Below are 27212 nucleotides of genomic sequence, written 5' to 3'. Positions count from 1 at the left end.
ATTTAAAGGCTTTGATGTCAGCTTTCAATCAAGTAAAATAAAACATCAGATTCCTTTTCAGTAAGGGTGCATGGGAGCAAACTTCTAACGTTGCAGTCCTATGCACATCGGCCATTGAGCTTCGTAGGGTTTATTTCTGAGTAAATATGCATGGGATCAGCTGCAGGGTAAGCTTTGGTGAGAAAAAAAAGAGACAAAGCTGCAATTATGTTTGAGAGAGAAAGGGCAAAGGATGAGCAGAGGAAGTGCAGCTTTTAAGAGATTTTTATAGATAAGGGGAGATCGCATCAATGGAAAGCTTTGAGTTCAAGCTTTTTCAGCCCTTCCCTACTCTTTAAGCAGATGACTCTGCTTTTGCAGCCAAACACTGTATTCCTGCATAGCAGACCACAGGAAATGGCATTCAGTTGTTTCATAATGTTAAGTGAAAGCCAAAAACAGATCACAAGGCTTATAAAATGTACTTTTGAAAGTAAGTTCTTTTTTTTTTTTTAAGGCGTTTTCACATCGGTTTGCCACAAAACCTGTTCTTAACCACCACAAATACAGCTGTCCCAGTCTAACACATTCTGTCTTCATTCTGCTGTAAGGATGCTTGAAACACTTCCCGTCTTTTTATCCCATACTCCCATACCCTATGATCATTTGCTATAAACACTAGGCAAGCTCCTCTTCCTCTTGCCCTTAAGCAGCCATGAGCAATCTTAGGACAATCGCAGTGTAACCCTCAAAGCATTTAACAAAGTTCATTGGAACTTCCTATTTACCCTCTTCGCTAATGCAAATTTTGGCAATTAACTTGTACCTTGGTAGTAGGGTGGTGGCCAGGGTGAACAGACATTATTCAGAAAGATTTCCCATACAATGGGGAGCAAATTCTGGATTTCGCTACAATGATTAAATTTTAATCTCCATTTCAAAGAACTTAAAACAAACTAAGTTTCGGTCGCAACCCATATGCCGTAGATGAACTGGGTATCAGCTGTGAAAATGGTGGCACTGACAATTTTTGTCAGTTCCTTTTGAGTGTTTAAAGAAGTTAATTGTGACTTTTGTCCACCAGGGCAAATGACCTGGTTTGAGATTCAGTTCTTGGTTTTATATTGGCCCTCTGCGAAAAAAGGGCTTCCTTTACAACACCATTAGGGGTACTATGAAACTGCCCACCTACATAATATTGTAAAAATTATACACATCCCTAAGTATTGCTTATGCCTTCATACAAAAAACCCAAGTAACTCCTAGCTGTACCCTTTTTGGTCCATTGTAAATCACTTTTGCACTCAAATTTCCAATCCATTTACACCTGCAAGTCTCCAAGTGTGGTGCTCCTAGATCCCTAAACCCCCAGTCTCACCTTTGATTCCTTTCATATTCCACTCACGGTTTCAAAATCAAGACAGGGAGCAGCATGGCAAGGATCAGCAAGGATACATGGCAAGAAGTGGAACTCTACTGAGTTAGAGATCTATATGATAATAATTTACCTATAAAGGCTGATGAGCTGGCTACTAAATTACCAGGCAGGCAGGATAGATTGGTTTTATATACACTAAGCGGTCCATTTTGCCACCAATCAGTGTCCTTTCCTTATCCATCAGAGAACAAACCCTGGTTGAAAACTTAGTGCTCAATTCAACCCCAAACTCAAAAAGGTTGCTGTCTATTCCTTGTAAAATTATTTGTGATATTAAGACAGAAAATTTCGATTCTCTGAAACAAATTTGGGAATCTGATCTGTGGATTCAGATGGAACAGGGGGACTGGTGTATTGTGGGCCAGAAACCAGGTTATCTGTAAAGACAAAAATCAGAGACAACACCTTTAAGCTGCTTTGCTGCTGGCTCCACAACAATGCCATCACATATACCCAGCAGTTCTTCCCTGCTGTGTTGCAGAGGATGTGGCAGGATTGGAAAAGCACACACCATAGTGTCATGTTTTTGGACTGAGGTTCATACAGAAATAAGTCTCATCTGACATCAAATGGTTCAGTTTCACCACAGCTCACTTTATTGTCAGTTTCCCATGATGATCCAAAAGATTTATGCTAGAATAATGGAATACTTTCCTTCTCATAACAGCGTGGAAGGTGATTGCCCAAACATGGAAGAAGCTAGAAAACTTGAACTCATCCCTGTGGAGACAAAAAAAGCTCACTAAGTATCTGAAAGCTTTGAATGGTGAACAGGAATCTGATAACTTCATAAAAACATAGCATCACTTTATAACCCAAAGTCCAGTTGCTGTGGGGAAGGGCAGTGGAAGGAGGGTACACTAAATCAGGTGGAAATGCCTCACAGACCAAATCCAGATTTACCCCTTATTTAAAGCTTCGATATTCTCACAGCCTATGTCCAATATTGATTTTCTATCTTAATTAATAAGTTCAGAACTGCCATTTTAATTAGAGGGGGAAACCCTCTAGTTATTGAGGTATAATAAAGTAACCATCATAACAAATGTACATCACTTTAAAATTTGATAAAAACAGAGTTTGTTTTTTTTACTCTCATTACAAGATTGCTATGTTTGCTTTTGAAAAAAACAACAACCCAATTAAGTGTGGTTATGTTCATGAATTTACGCATAAAAAACAGAGGCATTAAGGGGACTACACGGGGAAGGAAGAATCAATAAAAATGACCTCTTCCTCTAGTGGGGCCATTCTGTGTGAGTGGAGTTCTTTTCGCAGTTTTACATTTCCAAAACCAAGCCACTGAAACTTACTGAAAACATTTGGTCTACTGCAAGTTACTTCTTAATGCCTTAGCCACTCAACACCAAGTAAACTGAAGATGCTCCATACCTTTTTGCTGCCTTTAGCATTGTACCTGTCCAGGTGGGCTTGGATGCGGGCACCATAATCAGGATGAACATCAGTAAAGTTCTTCACCTAGATTGGCAAAGAGAAGTTGAAGAGCAAATATAAGCCTGCATTAAGATTTCATCCAAAGCCCCTTCTCTTCCCATGTTCCACCTCCATGGTCAGAGGCAGTAAGCCTCTGAATTCCACTTGCTGGGAACTGCAGGTGGGCAGAGTGCTGTTGTGCTCCTATCCTGCTGGGGTGCTTCCCACAGGCATCAGGTTGGCTACTGTGAGTACAGGATGCTGGACCAGAAGTGCCATGAGCCTGATCCAGCAGCCTCTTCTTATGTTATAATAATAATAATAATAATGACCGCTCCCCACTTAAAACAGGGGGCGCCTTTTGCGTGGACGCGTGCAGCCCTGGATCTGGAGTGGCCCCATCAGCATAGGCTTTGCCTTCCCTCAGGTGGGATACCTGGAGGTCCCCGCCTACCCCAGTGAGTTGTCCAATCTCACCTGGGGGAAGCGTTGCCAGGGAAACCAGGCCAGGTAAGGGGAGGGATCACCTGCCCACACAATTATTATTATTATTATTATTATTATTATTTTATTATTTATACCCACCCATCTGGCTGGGTTTCCCCAGCCACTCTGGGCAGCTCCCAAAAGAATATTAAAAACATGAAAAAAATCAAACATTAAAAACAATCCCATACTGAACCCACAGAGGGATTTTTCTCCCACAATTAATGGGAATCTGAACTTTGGTCTCTCAGGTCCTAATCTAGTCTTCTTCTTCTTCTTCTTCATACACTGCCCATCTGGCTGAGTTTCCCCAGCCACTCTCGGCGGCTCCCAGCAGAATTAAAAACACAATAGAACATCAAACATTAAAAACTTCTCTAAACAGGGCTGCCTTCAGATGTCTTCTAAAAGTCAGATAGTTGTTTATTTCCTTGACATCTGATGGGAGGGCATTCCACAGGGCAGGTGCCACTACCAAGAAGGCCCTCTGCCTGGTTCCCTGTAACTTTGCTTCTCGCAGTGAGGGAACCGCCAGAAGGCCCACAGAGCTGGACCTCAGTGTCCACGCTGAATGACGGGGGTGGAGATGCTCCTTCAGGTATACTGGACTGAGGCCCTTTAGGGCTTTAAAGGTCAGCACCAACACTTGAATTTCTTAAATTTACCTTCTCAAATTTTATGTAAACTATGCCATCTGCTATTGACATGGAGATTTGAAACTACTAACTGGGTTTGAATGAAAGAGCTTCCAAATTACCTCCTGTGACCATAGTATTACACATCTTCCCTCCAAAGTTGAAATGTAATTTTTGCTTTGTTCATGCACTTTCTGTGCCAAGCATGGACCTAAACAGTCTTAAATATATCCAGGTCTTACTTGAAAAAGCAAGCAGGGAGGCTGTCTTTCCATGGCTAGAAGTACTGTGCTAACTATTCTGCTATTATTTATCGTATTTTAAATAGTATTTAAAAAAGCACTTCAAGTAATTAGAAGGCTGGATAACTTTTCAAGCGTAAACATTTTCTCTGTCTTACATTAAATTTTTATGCATTTTACAATATGCTTATATAGAACTCTTCTAAAATTATTGTAGGATGAACATTAGAAGGATAGTTCAGATATCATCAGATAAAAGTAGCAGTTTCACTTACAGCCCTCTTCTGAATAAAAAGCTGAGCATCTTTAAGGTGACTAGCAATGTTTTCACAAAGCCTCTCACGCTCTTCCTCATTCAGCACTTTGGTATAGAATATGCGTACCTTTAAATGAAAATAAATTCGTCTCTTGTTATGGGAGCATCTTGTGCTGAATAATTATTCAGACGTTTTCTAAAATAACATAAAAACTGAGCTAAGAGAAAGTCTCACTCCTGACATTAAACTCCACCACCAACACAGGAAACAGAAGGGATGCCCACCAGCCTTATTCCTGAGATGTGTCTCAGGTTTTCAATTTACAGCACAATCCAAAGCCACCACCAGGATGAGTAAGTTTGCATTTGGCAGATCTTGGGCTTTCCTGGCTGAGCTGGTGCTCAATCAGGCCTATATTAGCATAAACCTTTCATCCTGTTTGAGCCCGACATATGCTGGCATAAGATGCTCACCTTGGCTCAGCTGGTTGAACTTAAGCCAAAGTAATTTACACAGGCCTAATTCCAAAAAGCATATGCGGTGCTGGGGTGCAAAAATCCACCCGGCGCACCCCCCCAACCAGGTTGCCCAGTCCCAGGCATGCAGGAGGACGGAGCCGGCCGGCTGGCCGCCTCAGCATCTTTCTGGCTTGGTCACCCCTGAACTCGCAGCGCAGAGCCTGCCGCAGCAGAAGAGCCCACCGCGGTGCTCCGACCGACGGGCGGGCTCTTCCCCGGACTCAACTCTCGGGTCCCGGACTCTCGGCCTGGCCCCCTGAGAGCCCAGCGCCCCACACCCCTATGGATAAGACGGCCCTGGTCACGGAGGGGGAATTCCAGGGCCAAGACAGGACAAGGACATACTTGCACCTATTCCAAACCTTGTTTAGGCCAGCCATTTGACCTTGGGCCCAATTCTCAAAACTCTGGCAGAAACCTACCTGCTGCCTCAGCCTGCAGAGCTCCTCCCAGAGGCCCCTGGACAGAGGTTGGAATAGGGGTAACTTACAGCACCCTCCTGTAGCTAGGAGTGCTCTGTTGGAGAGCTTCTGCCTGCTGTTAGGCACAGGTTACAATGAGTTATATCCAGTAAAGTTTTGCTCACAGCAGTCCCATGAAATTAATAAACCTGAGTTAGTCATGTTCATTGATTTCAATGGGTCTCCCTAGAGTAGGTCTAGGTTTGCATACAGGCCTAGAAAAGAGCTTTCATTTATCTATTGTGTGTGTGGGGGGGGGTATATGAAACTCTACAACTTAATAGGGTAACAAAAGGGTAATGCAGTAATGGCATAGGGAAGCTACAGCAAGATGGAACTATATCACAAAAAACCTTCAACCCATTTCAAAGCAGGCATTTTGCAGATGTCTCCAGCAAGTCAGTTCATTTCATTAAAATGAAATCAGCTTGTATATTCAACTCATGTCCAAAATAAGGTAATCTTCCATTTCTACTCTGCTTACTTGAGACACATTGTCCTCATCTGCACTATTGAAGCGTTGTACATCACCGGAAACAAACATGTTGCTCTCCTTCACGCTGGGCTGGTCTTCAGGGCCAGTATAACTGTTGGGGTAATAATTTGGAGCACCATCTAGAAAAATATATATGTTTGTATGTATGTTTTAGGAGTGCCACATACCTAGCTATCAACATTTGCAAATAAAGGTCAGTGTACAGCAATAGCTCTTTTTAGATAAAAGGTCAACTGGAGTCTCTCTACTCACTTACTCTCCAATTTCTATTTGATCCTGATGTCAAAGTGAAAACTGATCAGGATATTGTTTCCCAGTTACTTAATTTCTTAAATACTACTTCTTTTGTTTGCTTGTCCTTACTGATAAACAGAATACTCTGAATGGAATCTAGTTGAACATTCAAGAAAGATCAGCTACCTGCCTATTATAAGCTCTTTGTTGAGCACCAAAGCTTAATTTACAGAAGATCTTTGAAGCGGTACCATCACCTTGGCATGACTTTAAATATAATTTTATTACATTTTCCCCACCAGTAGGTATAAATGCTTGGAGGCAAAACGACTGCTTGCAGTGTGCTCATGCATTTGTTCCTTGTTTCTCTATAGATGAAAAGGTATTTTGATTTTTAGAAAGTATGAATCCATATGGCTAAAATAAGGTCAAATATGCTTCAAAAGAAAAGTAAAAGTCCACAGAGGGCAATATTCCATTGTGTCAGGGCACAAACTTTAACAGACTTCTGTTCACACAACAGGACTTCCCCTTCCTCTGCTCTACTGACCACAGCACATCCCCCAAATCTGTTCTGAAGGTGTTGGGGGATTCTCCTTAACAGATTTTTGGGGGCGGGGGGCTATAGGAAGGAGCAGAGTAAATTAAAGTCCTACTACATGAGCAGAAGTTGTGATGGATTTCACTCACAGTTAAGCATCTAACCTGAAGGAATATTAGATCACATATTCAGACCATGTTACAAACGCAGAGGAAGAAAAAGTCCTTGCACATGATATTGCCGATTACTTCCAGAAGACACCTTTTGGAATTACCTTGGTTATCAGAAACACACATACGTCCATCTCTCTGGTAGTTGGCAATCCGAGTACGGTATGGACAGTTTACAGGAATTTGGAGGAAGTTGGGTCCCAGGCGATATCTGTGAGTATCTGGATATGAGAAAAGACGACCCTAGAATACATCAAAGAGAAAGGTTCAAGGTCCTCTTCTTTGGGTGGGGGCTGAGACTATGATGCTCCATTCCTCCTGCTGTGCATGTATAACCCACTGCTGTACATCACTCAAACAAAGCTGCGCATACCCAGTAGGAGAGGTGAGGCAGAGAGCTGTCATTTTATGGACAACTAGCTCATAACCTCGAGGGACGCGGGTGGCGCTGTGAGTTAAACCACAGAGCCTAGGACTTGCCAATCAGAAGGTCGCAGTTTGAAACCCTGCGATGGGGTGAGCTCCCGTTGCTTGGTCTCTGCTCCTGCCAACCTAGTAGTTCGAAAGCACGTCAAAGTGCAAGTAGATAAATAGGTACCACTCCGGTGGGAAGGTAAATGGCGTTTCCATGCGCTGCTCTGGTTCGCCAGAAGCGGTTTAGTCATCCTGGCCACATGACCTGGAAGCTGCACGCCGGCTCCCTCGGCCAATAAAGCGAGATGAGCGCTGCAACCCCAGAGTCGGCCACGACTGGACCTAATGGTCAGGGGTCCCTTTACCTTAAGCTCAGAACCTCAGTCTGGATGATAGCATTCGTCTCCATTCTGCAAGGTCTGAAGTCATTAAGAGCTGTGAGGTATCCCTAAATGTTTTAAAGTGATTTATGAATTTTCCTAGCTCTTTAAGTTCCTTGTTTGTTGTTAGTTAGAACTTTACATTCTAAGAGGCTGTAAATGTTAGTTCCCAAGTGCCAATCCATTTGAGAAAATGGCTGTGGAATAGAAGTGGACAAGAAGAGATCATTTCCCCTCCAGCCAGCATAAAGCTGAATCTTCCGGAAGATACAACCCAAAAGACAGAACTTTAGGATGGAGCTCTGTTTTACCGATTTCATAACACATGCCAACTATATTTTTTATGTAAAGTCCTTATGTGCTGTTTGATGTGTGAGAGTTTTGGGTGATTTATATCTGTACAAATTATTTTCTGTGAGTCCCCGCAGAAACTCTTAATAAAAACATTCTGTTAAACCAACAATAATAAATAATAGTTATATATGGTTTCAGTGGTGGCAATATCCATTCATTTTAAGCTGTTCCTTGCTCCTAATGCCAATAGAAGGAGGAATTGTTTCTTGCCAGGGTGATAAGAACATGCAAGAGAAGACAAAAGGTCTCAGTCCAGCATTCTGTTTCCCATAGTGGAAACTAGGTAATTATCAAGTTTATAAATCTGACGGTTCTCCCCAGGTGCGATTAGTACTACCTTCTTAAAGAATTTATGAGCTGCTTTGGGACTGTAGTCTCCGAGACTGTTGAAAGCCATTGTGGAGTTACATTCTTAATTTTGATTTAATTTTTATTTAAAACAGCTTACTACAGAAGTTACTGTATATTCGCTAATAAGCAAACTTCCCACAACACAATCACATGAGGCCACAAGAGAATCATGTGTCTTTTTCTAGGACTGCCTTATATTTGAAAAAATAAGATCTTGTATATTTTGCATGTTTCCAGGCAGTACACATTTGAACTGGCAGTACAGTAACATAGTCATTCTACCCTAGAGAAGGGGGCGGGACTACTTGCAATAATGCAGTACTCTTACAACTAGATTATTAGAATATTCTGTTGAATATTTATTTATGTTATGAAACACCAGTGATACACACAGCTCTAAAATGTGGGATTTAGTTTCGCGAACCTGAACAGGAGAGTTTTAAACTAAATCCTGAAGGGAGGCAGGGGACAATAATACAGATGACAGGGGAGTACCTGGTACTGGGAATAATAGCTTCATTTTTGCACAGGAAACTAAGGCGGTACTAAAGAAACCTACTAAAGCTGAGCTGGGAGTTAAGGGCATGTATAAAAAATGGAAGAAAGGGGAAATCACAAAGGAAGAGTATACACGAGTACCCAACAAGGATGAAGGTCAGGATGGCTGCTAAAGCTCATAATGAGCTTTGTGGAGAAGACAAAGCAATGTTATTGGGTGACAGAGAGAAGGCAGAACTATTCAACACCTACTTTGCCTCTGTCCAATGCCCAACCTTGTGATAACAGAATAAATGATGTAAGGAGGGAGCTGCAGCCCAAGAGAGGAAAAGAGGTAGTTAGGAAACACCTAGCTACAGTGGTACCTTGCAAGACGAAATTAATTCGTTCTGCGAGTTTTTTCGTCTTGCGAAGCACGGATTTTGGAAAAGCTTCAAAAATCACCAAAGTCTTCAAAAACCTCAAAAAAGGCTACCACACCACGTGCTATGAGTTGCTCCTCGAAGTCAAGTCGCAACTGCACCCCCTGAATGCACGGTTTTAAGAAAAAGGAAACAAACTTGCAAGACGTTTTCGTCTTGCAAAGCAAGCCCATAGGGAAATTCGTCTTGCGAAGCAACTCAAAAAACGAAAAACTCTTTCGTCTTGCAAGTTTTTCGTCTTACGAGGCATTCGTCTTGCGAGGTACCACTGTACTTTAAATGAATTGAAATCTCCAGGGCCTGATGAGCTGCACCCTAGGGTACTAAAGGAGCCTGAGAATGTAATCTCAGAGTCTCTGCCTATAATCTTTGAGAATTCTTGGAGAACAGGGGAGGTCTCCGCAGACTGGAGGTGGGCAAAAGTAGTCTCTAGCTTCAAAAGGGGGGGGGGGGGAGAGAAGACCCAGGTAACTACTGATTAGTCAGCTTGACGTCGATACCAGGAAAGGTTCTAGAACAGATAATTAAATAGTTGAGCACTTTAAAAAGGATGCTGTGATTACTAAGACCCAGCACAGTTTTCCTGAAAACAAGTCATATTAAACAAATCTGATTTCTTTTGTTGATAGAGTTACAGGCTTGGTGGATCAGGGTGTGCCGTGGACATAATGCATATTGATTTCAGTAAGGCTTTTGACTATGAAATAAATATAAAAATACTATACTCCTTACCTGTAACATTTTATCAGGGCTAGGTTCAATTCCTGGAGGCATGTTGCTTGGAGCAAAGGCAATTTGTTCTACCTCAGCAAAATAATTGACAGGGTTTCTGTTTAAGACAACCTTCCCCACTGGGATAAGAGGGTAGTCTTTGTGAGGCCAAACCTATAAAATGCAATAATACAATTTATTACAGATAGTTTCCACGTAAATATTTCCATAGAAATGCAGAACTTGTATTCCTTATATCCAATATGTAGGATAAAGGAATGGGAATTATGCTTACCTTAGTTACATCAAAAGGATTGAATGGAAATGCCTCAGCTTGTTCAAATGTCATAACCTGGATATAGAAACTCCATGAAGGATAGTTTGCATTAGCAATAGCGTTGTAAAGATCACGCAGAGCATAGTCGGGATCTTCAGAGGCCAGTCTTCCTGCTTCTTCAACAGTAAGGTTTTTGATTCCCTGATCAGTCTGTAAAAATCAAAATAACATCACTTAGAAATTTCCATTAAATTTTTTTTTTTTTGCTTAAGAATTGCATACTAGTAACAATGAAAGAAAAAATATTAAAATTATTAAGGAGACCAGTCTGTATGTAGAAACTGAAGCATCATATGAAAATCTTATAAGACTAGGAATGCAAAACTACATTTTCAAAACCATGTAAAGTAAACAACATGTTAATATTCCAGTAATACTGATTTAGAAGTAGGAAATGTTTATTAACAAGTGCTGAACAGGAAAACTGAAATTATTACCTTAAAATGAAATTTGCAGTATATGGCATTTCCTCCAGCATTTACCAGCTTAAAAGTATTAGATCCAAAGCCATGCATGTGACGAAATCCATCTGGAATGCCGCGATCACTGAACAGGAACGACACCTAAAAATAAAGCAACAAATCATCATAATAATTTTATTATTTATACCTCGCCCATCTGGCTGGGTTTTCCCAGCCAGTCTGGGCAGCTTACAGCATATCTAAAAACATAATAAAAAACCATAAAACATTAAAAGCCTCCCAATACCTGCCTTCAGATGTTTTCTAAAAGTTGTGTAATTCTTTAGCTGCTTGCCATCTGAAGGGAGGTGTTCCACAGGGAGGGCGACACTACCAAGAAACTAACAAATCTATCTCGGCTATCCTCAGTGAAACTCACATAACTAAAACCAAGTACACTTTTGGACTTCTCTGCACTGAAGAATGCTCCAGCCATAATTAATTTTCAGCATAATATTCTGCCCTCACTCCTGAAGCCTTTGCCCTACATCAATAGTGCAATATCTCGTTTCCACATAATCCATCTGAGAGAGCCAGAAAATTATGTCCCAAGGTGCACACAGGATACACGGAGGAAACAAAGTTGTCTCAGTCTGCGAAGAAGAAGAGAGTTTGGATTTGATATCCCGCTTTATCACTACCCGAAGGAGTCTCAAAGCAGCTAACATTCTCCTTTCCCTTCCTCCCCCACAACAAACACTCTGTGAGGTGAGTACAGCTGAGAGACTTCAAAGAAGTGTGACTGGCCCAAGGTCACCCAGCAGCTGCATGTGGGGGAGAGGACTCGAACCCGGTTCACCAGATTGCGAGACTACCGCTCTTAACCACTACACTACACTGGCTCTCAGTGAGGCAAAGAAAAAACGGGATAGAAAGAGTAAATCCTACCTGGTGCAGAGACTCAGGGCGAAGACTCCAGAAGTCCCATGCCATGTTTGGGTCTTTCAGATGAGTTTGAGGATTTCTCTTTTGAGTGTGGATAAAGGACATGAACTAATACAATCAAAATACAAATGAAAAATACATTACTGTGTACATCCCTTATTCTAAGTTGTCTTTTATCTGTGAAGCAAGTTCAATATATCTGAACTTTGAGCAATGATAAATCTTAAAAACAATCAAGAGAGCAGTGATTGTTTGGGACAATCATCAAGAGATCCTGAAAACTGCAATATTATATCCTCCTGCTTATTCCTATTTTGTTAAACTTTGACAAAACTCATGAGAAACTACATTTGTTCACAAAAACAAAAAACTGAAACTCGGCCCTGACAAGACAGAGATGTTCATAGGGAGAGGATAAATGAACAATGGAACTTATGCCCTCCCTGCCCCTCTTGAAGGAACAGGTTTGTAATTTGGGGAGCAGTGTTGAGTCCATTATGCTTTCTGGATTCTCAGATAGGTTTGGTCAATATACTGGTTACAGCTGCTCCAAAATGTATGTTGCAACACCCAGCAGCCTGGCTTTGAAGATTTTACGAGAAGACTTCAACTAGTGAAAATGCAACCGTCACTTTAATTAACAAAATGAGTGGAGGAGAAAATTACACCAGCACTAAAGCAACTGTATGGCTTCCATTGCTTTTCTTGACACAATCTGAAGTGCTGGCGTTAATCTTTAAAGATTTAAATGGTCCGAACCCAGTGTATAGAAGGGAACACCTCCCATTTCAGTCCACAAGCACCCAATGATTTTCAAAGGTGAATGTGCTCAGAGATAAAGGTTTCTAATTTTTTTAGAATGTTCTTTGGAACTTGCTCTCCAGGGCAGTCTGGCTGATTCAACGATCCCTCTCAGGCAATTCATACTGCAATCCATATTGCTTGCAAACATTTGAGCAAGCAGCTCATTTTTCAGAGCATCACTTGAATGTGCTCACCTTAATTAAAAAATCTGAACTGAAACACTGAAAGGCAACCTCAATGCTCAAATTACAGAGAATACACATCTGGACAAAAACAATAATTATGACCATTCAGAAGCTAACAGAAAGGTGCTTTATGTTAGCAGATGATTCCTCTGGGTGACAGGAACAGTAATTTGATTTTTAAAAATAAGCCCCACAGAAGAAACAGATTCAGGTACTGTATTTTGTTCACCACCCATTAACTTATTTTGGGTGCCCAAATAAACATGTCATGAGTTGACCTACCAGCATTGCATCTCTGACAAAGAAGATGGGGGTGTTGTTCCCCACAAGGTCCCAGTTACCATCTTCTGTATAGAATTTCATTGCAAAGCCTCGAGGGTCACGGACTGTATCGGCTGACCCCGATTCTCCAGCTAGAAAAGGAAGGTTTATAAACGTGAGCACACTGAGAACTGCACACAGTTTTCCTTCAACCCTGGAGACTGGCATCCATTCTAATACTGGGAATTTAGTACGAAACATTTAAGTTCAAAGCCAGTCATGCAAAGGGCTCACATAGCTGCTTCGAGGACGCAGCTATGAAAAGCATGAACTGCACATACCAGGGCCATCACGTGTAAACTGCCCTCCTAGCCTTCACCTAATGAATGTTATAAAGCACCAGGCATGATCTTGATCCTGGCAGATCAAGAGGAGCAGATGGCAACAAAGGTTGCAAGGTTTTTAGCTGGGGCAATCAGAATAAGGTCCACTATTTGACCGCTGACTCAGAACCCTAAACTGTGTTTTATATAATCAACTTTGTTTTGTGTATATTGTAATGTTCTTGTGTTGCTATGGCCAATGGGTGACACGAATAAAGTTTCATTCATTCATTAATTCATTCATTCATAAAGCACCAATTCAAAGGATTATGCTGATGATTGCACCTATATGTTGCCATTTATAGTTTTTAAGAAGAACGGAATGGGAAGAGTTCATTGCACAATCATTTCCTAGTTTGGTTTGCTGAGAGCTGGCAATGAGTCACTATAAAATAGCCAATAGCTCCTAAATAATGCACGAAGAAAGTCTAACAAAATTAGCTCCTCTGAGTACCCATTTAATGAATGCATGTGTACACATGACACAAATAAAATGGACACACAAAGAGGTGTTTTTTAAAGACTTACCAACAGTAGAGAATCGCATAGCGATTGGAGTTCTTTTGCCAATATGCTCAAATACCTTTGCTTTGCAATACATGGTGATGTCATGAGTCACTTCAAAATAGCCAAAAGCTCCTAAAATGTTTAAAATGGTTGCTTTTTATTAAAAACTGAATATAAGCAAAAACAAGCAGTCTAAACACCATGTACTTCAGTAAAATTATCTGATTCCAGGCTGCAAATAAAGGACAAGGTACAACAACTGGCCAAAATTTTGTTGGATTCATAATTAACAGAGAACTAATTTTTAATAAGGGGAAACTATTCAGGAGATAACTGTAGAGATCAATCAGAATGCAGGCAAAGTTCGAACAACTATCAGTTGCCAAGCATTGATACACAGACCAAGACAGTTGGGGGAAGATCTCTGCTTTTCTTGGGTGTATCGTTGCTAATGTTTTGGCCTATTTTCTCCCTCAGATGAAGGAAAAGGACACTTTACGTATAGATGCTTGCAGAAGCAACTCTTCTTTTTCACTCTCTCACACAATGCCTTGGTTTGCTCACCACTTTAAATCATAGTTCAGCTTAACTATAGTTTAAAGTTGAACATGCAGTGTGCTGGTACACCAAAGAGAGATGGGAGAATACGGTTGTTTCACTACTCCTGCTTTTGCTACTCTGCTGGGTGCTGGGCCATTATTTGGCTGAGAATTGTGTCTGAAGCAGGCCCGTGCAGAGCTTGTCTGAGGCCCACAGCAGGAGTCACGTTCTTGGTATAACAACGTAAGTCCAGAACTACAAAACTGAGTGAAACACATTCTGGGAACTTCTTTGCTTTCTTGTTCCCTCTGTACACAAAACCAGTTCATAATATTTAATTCTCCATCTTTTCATTTTATAAAACAACAAGCAACTTCTAACACTAACCTGCTCCTTTGGCATGTACAACTCTGTCTGGAATCCTCTCTCGGTCAAAGTTTGCCACCATATCTGTGAAAACCACATCCTGAACCAAAAGAGGGCCTCGTGGACCCACGGTCAAGAGATTTAAACTGTCTGCCACTGGGATACCAGCTCCTGTGGTCACGTTATCTGGTTTCTAATTACAAAAGGGAAAAAAACATCAAGACTAGAACAAGGAAAAGTACACTTGGCTTTTTACTTTTTTTGTCGTTTAGTGAATGTGCTTATAGGTTAATTTGACAGACATATGATGTAATATGCTTTCTTACACTACAGGGAAAATTACTCCCAGCATTAAACTCAATCATTTTATAATAGGAATTATTAGGAGAGGTTAGGTTTGCATGTAATTAGAATCTAGATGTTAAAAAAGCAATAGAACCAATAGAAATGTGAAAAAAGGAAAACCATTTCAAAGAGTTCTCATTATTAAATTAATGTTGAGGCAGAAATAGTTGAATAAGTAACATCCTGCTGCACCTCCAAACTTGAATGTCACCAGATTTTGAAGCGCATAGTAATTAAGTACTTAATTGTGTTTATGCTTTACCTTTAAGCTTTCAAAATAAGCTTAACAGAATAGACTGCTTGGTTTTCCAGCAAATTATGAAAAGTTAATAATTTAAAGCCTGAGGCATGAAAAGCAATTGAATTTCCAGCCTACGTCATGGATATTACACATGGTCTATTACTAAAGGCTAAATGTATCTTTTTATAATATTTCCATAGCAAATTCTGTTTGTGTAATATAAGACTCGGATATTTTGGGTTGTTTAATACAGGCAGCAACTATTTATCAGGGCTTGCCTTTACTGTAAATATGTGTTCAATAAATACTTTTTTTTAAAGAACACTGAAAACAAATAAAATGCCCAATTATGGCTTCTAAGGCACCATAAGTGTAGCAATACCTGCACCAACATTTGGTACTTCCCAGAGGCTTACCATCATTGCCCTACCAACATTTGCCTTTCGGGAGAATGATGTGGGAGCTAGCTGTTTGCTATCTACCGCTCTCCTTCTGGCTCCTTGGAGTACAGCCAGAACAGAACAGAAACTTTGCTGTTGGTTATTTCTTATTTTGCTTTGTATTTATGTACTTAAGCTTAGGTTGGTGAGGTTTTTTTTGGTGACACTGAATTTTTTCCGTTTGCCAAATCATTGATTTTTGTCAGTTTTGAATTTACTGACACGTTCTATGTTTTGTATACTTGTATTTCCAAAGCTCTGTATTTTGGTGCTTTGAATATTTGCTGTGAGTTGCTTTGGGGGCACAGCTCAGCCAACCAAGCTTCAGCTACATACAAACCAATATTCAATTTGTTTAATAAACAACTATCTACTGCGCTAAAACTAACCAATGGAAATATGGATGCAGGCCAAATTTCACTGTAGAAAACTGCAGGTTATGCCTACATTAACATTCATAGTTGCAGGTTATTCATAGCTAGCAGAGAGACCGACAGAGCTTTTGAATGGTAGTCAACATAACTGGAAGCCAGACACAAGGAAGATAACAAGCCATAACACAATCCTGAAATTCAGATGTCTAATATCAACCTCTGCAGATTAAATTAGCAAAAGAAATCTTGCATTAATTTTTAAGTGTCTCCTACAGCACATACAGCTCCACCCGCTTGAGCACATGAGTCTTCTGGAATAACTACACAGGGGAGTTATATCACCCTGGCACCACCCATTCAGAGGATAAAAGGTGCCTTCGCTCCTTTACAGATGATTTAAAAGGATATTGCATCTTCTATGTCTGCTTTAATCATGCATTAAGGACTACACCTAGATTCTTGATCACAGACAACAAATGAACTCAACAGATTTAAGTCTCTCTGCCAATAAACCTTCTGTTCTATATAATAACCGCACACGTTAATTTACAAAAGTAAAAAGAGGAAAAGAAAGAATTCTTATTTTATTGCTAGATATTCGAAGATGAGAATGGAGGTGGGGCAGTGGGGGAAGACAGCCAAACATAATAGCACACACTGTCCTTGGTATGGGGTGATTGTAAAACATGAAGAAACTTTTAATGAATATTTTATTTTCTATCACAAAGGAAAGTTAAGAGAGCACCCCACCATAGTTTACAGCAAGATGGCCCTATTTCGTGATGATGGCATACACCTTTCCGATTGGGGGAATGATATCTGGTTAGCCGATATTGCAGAAGGCGTGAGGCATTGGTTACAGGTGTGAGGGTATTTGGCGGCGAGCCTTTAGGCTCTTGTGGCGGTTAGGCATTGTTTGACCTTATGATGAAGGAGGGGAGGTGTGGCCATCGCCTGCCCCTCCAAGCTTAAGAGTGTTCCGTTAAAGGAATCCGGGAGTGTGGATCTTGTCCAAAGCCCGGGGCAGGGCTAGGGCCATGACATGACCCTGTCGGAAACCCCCGGAGAGCTCGAATTGGTCTGCATCGACGGGGCTCCCCCTTCTGGTGGTTTACCCTTACTGGACTGCCTGTGCAGCGGGCAGGAGTCAGATATAGTCAGGTCCATTCAATGTCTAAGCCAATTACCGCTCACTTTCTGTAATCAATAAAGTTGTGGCCAAAATTTGCCCAATAACATTAACCTAATATCTGTGTCCTTGTGTGTTTTTATTCTTCAATGAGGGGGTGGTTGCGGGGTGTAGACACTTCCATTTGCATTAGAAGGAAATTTTCTATTGGCACGAAACTCCCTATTTATCTACTTGCACTTTTGGGCGTGCTTTTGAACTGCTAGGTTGGCAGAAGCTGAGACCGAGCAAATGGGAGCCCACCCTGTTGCAGGGATTTGAACCACCGACCTTCTGATCGGCAAGCCCAAGAGACTCAGTGGTTTAGACCACACAGCGGGGTTAATGTTGCCAGTCATCATGTCACATTTGCAGACATCTTCATAACACAGAGTTGGTCTGCCAGCATGCTTAGTGCCTGAAGCCAGCTTCTCGTAGAGATCCTTAGCGAGCCTGCCTCCTTCCATTCTGTGTACGTGACCAAGAAACTCACCAGTGATTTGACTTTACCCCCAAAGGTGCACTCCTCCATTTTCTCCTGAGACAGTTGGATGCCAACAATGACAACCACCGCCACCAAAGAATTGTGGATTCCTTTAGCAGATTTCTTTGTGTCACTTACTATGGTTTCCAAGTGGAGGAGGTGGAGGGAAGACAGACTGTAACAGCAAAAGACATGAAGATGCAGACAAGGTGCCTGCAAAAGTTTGTGCCATGGAGGTTTCTTTCTTGCTTTTTTCATTTCTGACTCACTTTTGAAATTGATACAGAAATTAATATAGAGAAGTGTTGGTTTAATGTGGCTGCGGGTGGGGGAACCAGATACAGTAAAATAAAAGGAGAATTCCATGGATGCCTAGATCCAGGTTTGGGGCAGGTGCAATTTGGTGAGAAAACCCCAGCACAGATTTAAAATCACAAAACATACAGTAAAGCAAAGGGTGGAAATATAGGTTGTTAGACTTTTAAAATATCCCCATCTAAGTTGCTTCCAAAGTTTCCCACTTCCCATAGTATAGAAAGAAACCACATGTTTGGTAAGTTAAAAATATACTATTATATATAATAATATACTAAATATATTAAAAATTTGGTAAGTTAAGTTATAAACTACTCAGATTCATATGCTTTTCCATACAGCAGCAAAAAAAAAAGAAAAAAGACAGGAAGTATAACTTAGGTTCCAAAATGGTGAGAGCTTCTAAGCTATTTGTACAAAGACTGCTTGCTTAAGTCATGTGGCCTAAGTTTGGAGCATCCAGCTTAGACTTTCTTACCAGCAGGAATCGTGTGGTGGGAGTGAGAGATCAAAGGGTTTGGTAACCCTTCGTCCCAAAGTGAGGGGGAGTGATGTGGCAGGTTAGCTTACTTTATGGTCTTAACCTCTTTGTGTATTAATTAGAATTAGGCATGTTGATTATATGAGGCTGATTTATCCCACTAGAAGCAGTACAAAAATGTTTTAAAATAAACAAAACAGAGCTAAGACAAAAAGGAATGGGGGAAACAAAGCAAGGGGGGGGATGAATCTGCAAGGAGTTACCTTGCAAGATGGCCACCGAAAAATACTAATATGCATGGAAAAATAAAATTAAATAGTAGGAAATAAACCCTGAAAGTTGGCATGCATTCCCACCAGCATGGAAATAAAGGACTCAACAGGAACAGAATGGTCATTAGAGACACTCTTAATAGTACAGTGACATTCCTCAATTATTATTATTATTATTTATTGTTTATACCCCACCCATGACTGGGTTTCCCCAGCCACTCTGGGTGGCTTCCAGCAAAATATTAATATACAATAATTTATCAAATATTAAAAGCTTCCCTAAACAGGGAAGTTACTGTAAGCGGTTGTTGAAGAGTTCCTGGCAATGAAGACTATTTGCCTGAGATTAAAAGGACAGTTTATGAGAATTTATCATCCCCATATCATTATGACCACTGTTATTTCAAAGGAGTTTTGTAATAAACCATATTAAGCCCCTGGGTGTTGGATATTTAAAAGAAAACCACTTAAACATGTCACAAGATTTAGAAAGGCAATATTGCTTGTTGGACAGAGACTCGTAATCAGTTCATACATGAGTTCTAAATTAGCTGTGGCAAAGTTGGTAGAGAGGCATTTGACTTGCAAAACACACTTTGAAAATTAAAATAATTATCACTGAGTCAAATGACAGCTATGCTTTGCATCTTCACACCTCTTGAAATGCATCAATTTCCCACAATTTATTTGGGGAAACAGGTATTCAGAAGGATGAAATGCATCTCAAAATGTATATAAACATGTTTTCCATGTGCTGGAGTTGAAAAAATTATTTAGACTTTCCAACATAATCTAATAAAAATGTCTGAGATATGCAAGGCTAGCAAAGAGCTCCGCAAATTTAAACTTGCTAATGGTTTCAGGAAACAGTGGATAGCCAGGCATGGTTATAGCAACACGAACTTTAGCTGTTTGGCATTTTGAGGTTCTTTTTACCATATTTTAACTTATTTCATGGATAGGTTTCTTTTATTGCAAAGGATGCATTGTGAGCTGGCTGCTTTGTGGGTGGGAATCTGGGTCCTCGCAGCAACCGTGGAGTGGGCGGAGGAACGCCGCCTACATCATCAGTATCCCCAGCAGTGTCATGCCCCCAGCCAGCCAATGGCTTTGGCTATGCCTGTTTAAATCGCGGCGTGGCCAGGGAAGCAGCCTCCTTTTTTTCCTCCATTCATGGGATCTCCCAGCCCACCCACCCTTTTTTCTTGCGCGGATTGACTACTGCCTTGCTATGACTTACGTCGTTGCCTGGTTGTCGGGGCTGGGTAAGACCTTTTCCACTTGGCATAATTGGCACTAGCCATTTGGTTTTCGCCTACCTAGTAGCAATCGTCACAACTTTGTAAGGTTAGGCATTGGGTAAGCCTTATTGGTGGCGCTGTGGGTAAAACCAGAGCCGAGGACTTGCTGATCAGAAGGTCAGCAGTTTGAATCCCCGCGATGGGGTGAGCTCCTGTTGCTCGGTCCTTGCTCCTGCCAACCTAGCAGTTCAAAAGCACATCAAAGTGCAAGTAGATAAATAGGTACCGCTTCGGCGGCAAGGTAAATGGCGTTTCCGTGCGCTGCTCTGGTTCACCAGAAATGGCTTAGTCATGCTAGCCACATGACCCGGAAGCTGTACGCCAGCTCCCTTGGCCAATAAAGCGAGATGAGCGCCGCAACCCCAGAGTCGGTCACAACTGGACCTAATGGTCAGGGGTCCCTTTACCTTTACCTTTTTAAGCCTTATTATGGGAGAGGATGTTGTTCCTCCACCTGCCCCTCCACATTAAGGGTATCCTGTTAAAGGGATCCGGGGGTGTGGTTCCTGTCCGAAGCTTGGGCGTGGGCTAGGGCCATGCCACGACCCCAACGGTGACCCTGGGGGTGCTCAACTGATGTACATTATAGGGCTCCCCCTTCCGGTGGTTGACCCTTAAGAGACTTCCTGCAGTCCGGCAGGAGTCAAGATATAGTCTTGCTTCACCCAATTGCCCAAGCCAAACCACTCACATCTGTAACCAATAAAGTTATGGCCTTATTTATCCCATTAACCCAATATACTCGTGTTGGTGTATTTATTTTGGAAGAGCTAGGGGTCCAGGGCCTCGTAACAGGATACTGGACCACGCAACAGGATACTGGACTACATGGGCCACTGATCTTATCTGGCAGGTTCTTCTTATAGCATGCCCTGCTATATCCATTAACCACAATACTATTGCAGAAGGTTAATAATATGGGTTATATCCAGTGGTCTCATCTAAAAGCAGACCAGATTTCCACTGGTGCAACAGGATTTCCCTTTCCTCACCCTGTGGCCCCCCATGAACCCCCCATTATTTGCTCCAGAGGGTTGGGGGACCCTCAGAGCAGATTTTGCAGCAGGGGGTTGCAGAGGAAAGGGGGAATTCTGCTTACACAATGTTTAATGATATCCTGTCTCTCTGTTTGTATGAATTGATGCAGTTGTGTCCAATACAGTACAGAGGATTGCAAAATGCCTTTAGGATGGCACACAAATGAACTGCATCTTTCATCTCTCTCCACCCATTCCTTTGTCTATCCATAACAATTTATGTTACCTGTACTTTCACAGGTGCTATTAAGAACATGGTGACAGAGAGGAACCACTCCATCTCCATACTTCAGGCTCCGATTTTATCACTTCAACAATGGTGTAGCCGTAGTCTGTTTTCTCATTTGCATTGCAATGAATCTCAACAAAATTCAATGGTTTTCCATCACAATATGAGTTTGCAGTCACCTTGTAAAAAAGTATTCAGACCACAGTGGACCAATTTAAATCAGTGCGATTCAATTTAGTGATTTAAATACAAGATAAAGTTTAGCTAACTAATTTAAATCAAGCTCTCCATTTGAATGCATATATTATTTCTTTACTACAACAAAGAGAACACAGCTTTACAACTAAGGAGCATGTTCCAAAAATTTTGTTATGGAACATACACCCTTTGCACTACATAATTTTAATCTGCTTGTTCATTCCATACACATGCAAAGATACCAATCAAAATTGGCTAGTAGTCTTCAAGTAAACAAAAGGGCCATGAAACTAGTTCAATGAGCCCAAGGGATATGAAGTCATTTGTTCAATGCAAAGTCAAAACGCCTTTGGGATAGTGCAAGCCTTTTGGATGAGCCTAGAAAGCTCTTAAGAGCTTGACAAAAGTGCTCAGACTTTCCAGAAACAATCACTAGTCTCTTTCATTAGAAGAAAATAAGTGTTCATGTTAGGAGGTCAGTGGTAACAAATATTCACAATTTGTCACAAAAATACAAAATAGTGACATAATGAAAATACTTGACTTCAAAAGTCATTTCTCCCATAATTCAATCAAAGCTTTAATTTGCTTTATTTGGGGTATGCTTTAATCCAATCCCTTTGACAGTCATGAATTCAATTTTAAAAGATTTGGATGTCAAGACTTAAACACATTTGCTTGTAAAATACTGTAGGTACATGTTTCATTTTGATGATTTTTTTAAAAAAAACTTAAGGTCATTGTTTTTAAAATTATATATATATATATTTAAATGATGTAAAAAGCACATACACATGCCTTCATACAACCACCCCAATTTTGGAAATAGTACAACATATATTCAGTCTGTAAATATATTCCAAAATATACGCTGATCAAAAGCTTTTCAGAAAATAAGAATCCCTGCCTTTGTCTCCCTTTTACAAGTAAAATTTAAAAGCCCTGATCCTATATGCCAACGTTTCTCAAAGAGCAAGGTATGGACTTCTGTAATTGAAGGGTGTAACTGAGAAGTGGATTCTTCTGGGAAGACACATTTTCTCATATGCTTATACACCCCTCTGGTCAACAAGTATAATTAAGTCATGAAATTATCCATATTTTAAAATTCTGGTATTGCAATTAGAAAATTTTGTAAGCTATCATGGGAACTTTTTGAAAGGTTGGATATAAATTCCTTAAATAAATGCTCTATTAAATTACTCTATGCTCTATTAAATCTGTAAACTGACATATTAAATATTCCTTAGTTCATAGTAGTAAACTAAATATTTTCACCCCCTCCTCAGGCAGTGGGATAATCTTAACTTGCATAAAATCAGTACTTCTGCATAACTATGCTTTAATCATATACTTCCTACACTTTGATTGCATTAAAGTCTAGGAGGTATATGATAAAAACGTATCTATCACAGAGGTTCTGCTGTTATACAAGTGAGTGCAAACAGAAATATAGCACATTCTTTACTGTATTTCTGCTACCGTAGTGGTTAAAATTATTTCAGTAGAATCATTCAAACTGTATTAAAATTTGCTACATTTACCAAGGCAATAAAGATTCACTTGGGCACTAGAATCTGATAGCTAATGTACTTGGTATTATTTTGTGGTCTGTTTTCATGTATTTTGTTAGGATTATCAACAAACTAAAGAATAATACATTGAAGCTTCTCTCTTATAGCAAATAAACTGGCTAATCTTTCAGTTACAATGCCAATGTATGGAACTGTATCAGTAAACAACAAGGGTATGCACAGCCATTTCCAGGGTCCATTTCTGAGAGACTTTCCCCTGCAAAATGAAATAAGTTGCTGAAGTAGAATTCAAATAGTGTCACAACAGGTCAGATACGAGCCTTCCCACAAACTAGGAAGAAATTCTTCAAAGGCTACCACTAGAGAATAGGTGCCTTTTTAAGAAGGATATGCAACATACATTTCAATTTAGAACACAGGTAGCATCACTCACACAAAGGTAAGCCCATCTTTAAATGCCGTTTGGCTTCGTTACATCACCTTAAAAATAGGCAACAAGAATAGTCTGAAACACACAACCCCAACATTTAACATTTGCATGTGCTGATGTGCAGCAACAGCGCCAGATTTAGGGTGGTGCGGTTGACGGCACAAGGCACAGAGGCGAGGCACTTCAATAATAATAATAATTTTTATTTATACCCCACCCTCCCCAACCAAGGCCTGGCTCAGGGCGGCTAACAAGCAATAATAAAAACAAATTGAATGAATACAACTTAAAAACAAGATTAAGCAGGTCTTGGCACAGCACATCACAAGGCGCAACTCAGAAAGTGGTATTCAATCATTAGAACCAATTGTATCAAAGTAATTATTGTGAAAATTAGAACTTTTTTTTGGGGGGGAGCACCAAATTTTGTCCTCGCTCAGGTCACCATATTACCAAAGTCCGCCCCTGGCACCAGTAAGCCAGCTTAGAGCATCAAACGGCCCCAGGGTTTGGTCCAAAGGGTCATGAAGTTCCTTAGCTGAAGTTAAGCAGGTCTGTGTGAAGTTAGTGACTGGATGGCTGACCAAGATGTTGGACAGAAATTAAGTGGTCTCCAGCTGTAATGCTTAAGAGATATGAAAAAAAGGTTTAGAAATAAGTAAAAACTAATGAACTAACTTAGTTGGTCTTTAAGGTGCTACTCGAAGGAATTTTTTTATTTTGTTTTGACTATGGCAGACCAACACGGCTACCTACCTGTAACTAAAAACTAATGGTGAGGATTTGCCTAACTAACAATTTGAATTGGAATACAAGAAAGGGAGGTATGAGGAGGTCTGGAAAATAAGTTAAAAGAAAATAAGTACCGGGTAATGGAAATTCTATGTGTTTTTAATTATTTTTGTATTTTTGTATTTTTGTTATTTTTTCTTTTTATTTTACATTGTATTATTTTTTGAAAACTTTAATAAATTTTGTAAAAAAAAGAACTAAATATCTTGCTTTGCACTTATGACAAAGGAAAAGTGGGTGATAAATTTAAGGGGTGGGGGGTGGGGATAATACTGAACATATCTACTCAGAAGCACATTCCATCTTTTTCAATCGGGCTTCTAAGATTGCAGCCTAAAGTTGATGCCAACAGAAATCCCAGGCTTTGAACATTTTTAAATTGCATTTGGCCCACGTTTAAAGAACCTCTTTGCAGCTTATCTTCCAAAAAGACTATGCTCACCTCTGCTGCCTAGCTATTAAGGACACGGAAGCCCTATTCCCTTCTATAGCTATAAGGTCTCCCCAAGGGGCTCACCTGGCCCTCGTGGGCACTTGGGCCCGCCCACCCCAAAGAGCACTGGACACTTGGTTCCTTCTTTCCCGTTAACAGCACCCGAGATTGACAGTGGATTGTAACTCTCCACTCTAAGTCGAGGGAAGCACCACTCCTATGGTCCTTACCAACCGTCACCATCCAACTCCACCCCCGCCGCCTCTCAGGTGGTGGTCGCGCCCGCCTAACTGCCTCCTGATGCAGCTACTTAGCCCACTGAATGCAGACCAAATACTTAGCGCGCGCGCTGCGTGGAACGTGCCAATGGATTTTTTTTAGGGGGGGGGGGGCTTTCTTCTGTACCTGCGAGCCCCGCAGTTCTTGCCAGCGCTTCAGCTGCTCGCTAGCAGGGTCCCGGCTCTCGGCCATTTCTCGAGATGGCCGCGAGGATGACTTTTGGCAGCGACGAGCTTCTTGGGAAAGAGGCGAATGACTTCTGCGGAGCGACTCCCGCTTGGCGCGCAGCGCACTCCGCGCTCACCTCGTCCTCTTGCCCGGCGCTGAGGAGGCGCAGGATGCGAGAGCAAGGAAAGGTAAGCAGCCCCAAGCCCCGCCCCTTCTCGTTCCTGATTGGCCAGAGCTCCTTCCCCAACGGCTATTGGTAAGTAGTAAAATTCACACCTTTTCTATTTGGACTTACTTGCTCAGCTAAGTGGAGCTTTTCTTTCTTTGCTCTGAACACCAATTAAGTATAATGATCGTTATCTCCCTTTGCATAACATCGGTCCCTCTTGCAACACATGTTTTCATCAATGGGCAATCGCTATGTGCAGAGAGCTAAATATCTAACCATAGTCAAGAGCTCTTCAGCTGCTGCCGAGAGGAATCTCTTCCCAACCTCCAGTGTGGTCGGTGAGGCGGAATAGGGAACAAACGTGTCTGGAATTGCAGCCTTAGCTTTAATTCTCGTAAAAATTAAAGATAACCAGAAAAGAAGTAACACAGACTTCCTGATTGGTACACACACACACACAGTCTATCAATATTTTTTATTTATTTCCTTTTGCCTTTTAAACTTGTTTAATTTTTTATTTTTGGTTTTATGTTTTTATATTGTTGTAACCTTCTGTGATAAAGATCTATATGTGGTGTATAAATATTTTTTATGAATAAATAAATGAAATGTTGTGATGAAAATGTACGGTACTTACCTGTATAGCAGTGTTGCAAGTTTGTGGTGTGTGTTAGGCTGTATGTCTGAGTCCCTTCTAATTGCTGAATCCTGCAGGAATTCAATTGTTGGTAAAAGGCGAAAGAGTTATACTAACTGAAGAGAAACCAGGAATTGGACAGGACTATAAGGAAAAGTAATACAAAAGAAGGGAAGCTACCCAATGCCTTTTTTTCCTCTTCAGATGACAGACAATTGTTTTTCAATACATTGTTTCAATGTTTGGCAAAAAGATATTTCTAAATATATCTGGCAAGGGAGAAAAACCGAGAATAAAATATAAAATATTGATAGATGCAAAATAGAGAGGAGGATTCTTCTTGCCAGATATGATATGATATTATGAAGCATCTTGTCTTTGTTGGTTGAAAGAATGGATGACACTGGAGAATCCACATATCTTAGATTTAGAAGGTCATGATAATATTTTGGGTTGGCACATCTATTTGTGGTATGAAAAGGTGAAAGTACAGAAAGGATTTACAAGTCACATAATTAGGGAAAAAATGTATAGAGTATGGGATAAATAGAGAACTTTATTTGGGGCAAAAACACCACTTTGGCTCTCACCATTGGAAGCCATAGCACTAAAGAAAAGGAATATGATAAAAGGTTGGACAGCTTATAGAAATTTATTAAAACAATTAAAAGAATTTAAGGATTTATCAGGAAACATGGATACAATGTGATCATTTGAATGAAGTATTTAAGAAAGATAGGATACGAGGGTTTGGGGAACAAATATCACAATTAGAGAGATCTGTTGGAATGTAATGTTAAAGTGCTGTCGAAAATGTATAAGATATTACTGGAATGGGAGACAAAGGATGAGCAACTAAAATCTTCAATGATATATTGGTTATAATATAGATATGGAAGCGTGGGAACAATTGTGGAATACAGATATAAAATTTACAGCGTGCTATGGTTTAAGAGAAAATTACATAAAAATGTTATATAGATGGTATCTAACACCGAGTAAATTGGCAAAAATGTATAAATCAGAATTGAATAAGTGTTGGAAATGCAAAGAGAAAGATAGCACTTTCTATCATATGTGGTGGCCTTATAGTAAGTTTAAAGCTTACTGGGAAATGATATATATTGAATTGAA

The 27212-nt window shown here is 40.6% G+C and overlaps 1 protein-coding gene across 2 annotated transcripts; it reads right to left on the bottom strand.

Annotated features, from left to right (window-relative positions):
• Positions 1-1995: 1995 nt before the first annotated feature.
• On the bottom strand, positions 1996-25432 carry LOC309326566 (catalase-like). 2 transcript variants are annotated; one of them, XM_081835407.1, is made up of 13 exons: positions 25231-25432; positions 14772-14943; positions 13866-13976; positions 12976-13106; positions 11708-11812; positions 10796-10921; positions 10317-10508; positions 10043-10195; positions 6996-7134; positions 5935-6065; positions 4490-4597; positions 2810-2896; positions 1996-2137 (listed from the first exon to the last, which is right to left on the bottom strand). In XM_081835407.1, the coding sequence occupies exons 1-13, from the start codon at positions 25294-25296 to the stop codon at positions 2132-2134; spliced, it is 1527 nt and encodes a 508-aa protein (XP_081691533.1). In that variant the 5' UTR covers positions 25297-25432; the 3' UTR covers positions 1996-2131. The 2 variants fall into 2 exon arrangements, with proteins under 2 accessions (XP_081691533.1, XP_081691534.1); XM_081835408.1 differs by lacking the exon at positions 25231-25432 and adding an exon at positions 21435-21509.
• Positions 25433-27212: the final 1780 nt, after the last annotated feature.

The sequence above is a fragment of the Podarcis erhardii genome, assembly GCF_964252035.2.
Source record: "Podarcis erhardii genome assembly, chromosome: 1".
NCBI classification, from domain to species: Eukaryota; Metazoa; Chordata; class Lepidosauria; order Squamata; family Lacertidae; genus Podarcis; species Podarcis erhardii.
The sequence above is the reverse complement of the archived record's forward strand: the minus strand, read 5'-3'. Positions and strand labels throughout refer to the sequence as shown.

Coding starts and splice junctions, on each gene's coding strand:
- LOC309326566 (XM_081835407.1), bottom strand. CDS start 25,296: ATGGCCGAGAGCCGGGACCCTGCTAGCGAGCAGCTGAAGCGCTGGCAA. Junction 14,944..25,230: donor AAGAACTGCGGGGCTCGCAG/GTACAGAAGAAA, acceptor TTTTGTAATTAG/AAACCAGATAACGTGACCAC. Junction 6,066..6,995: donor GTGTGTTTCTGATAACCAAG/GTAATTCCAAAA, acceptor ATATTTTTCTAG/ATGGTGCTCCAAATTATTAC.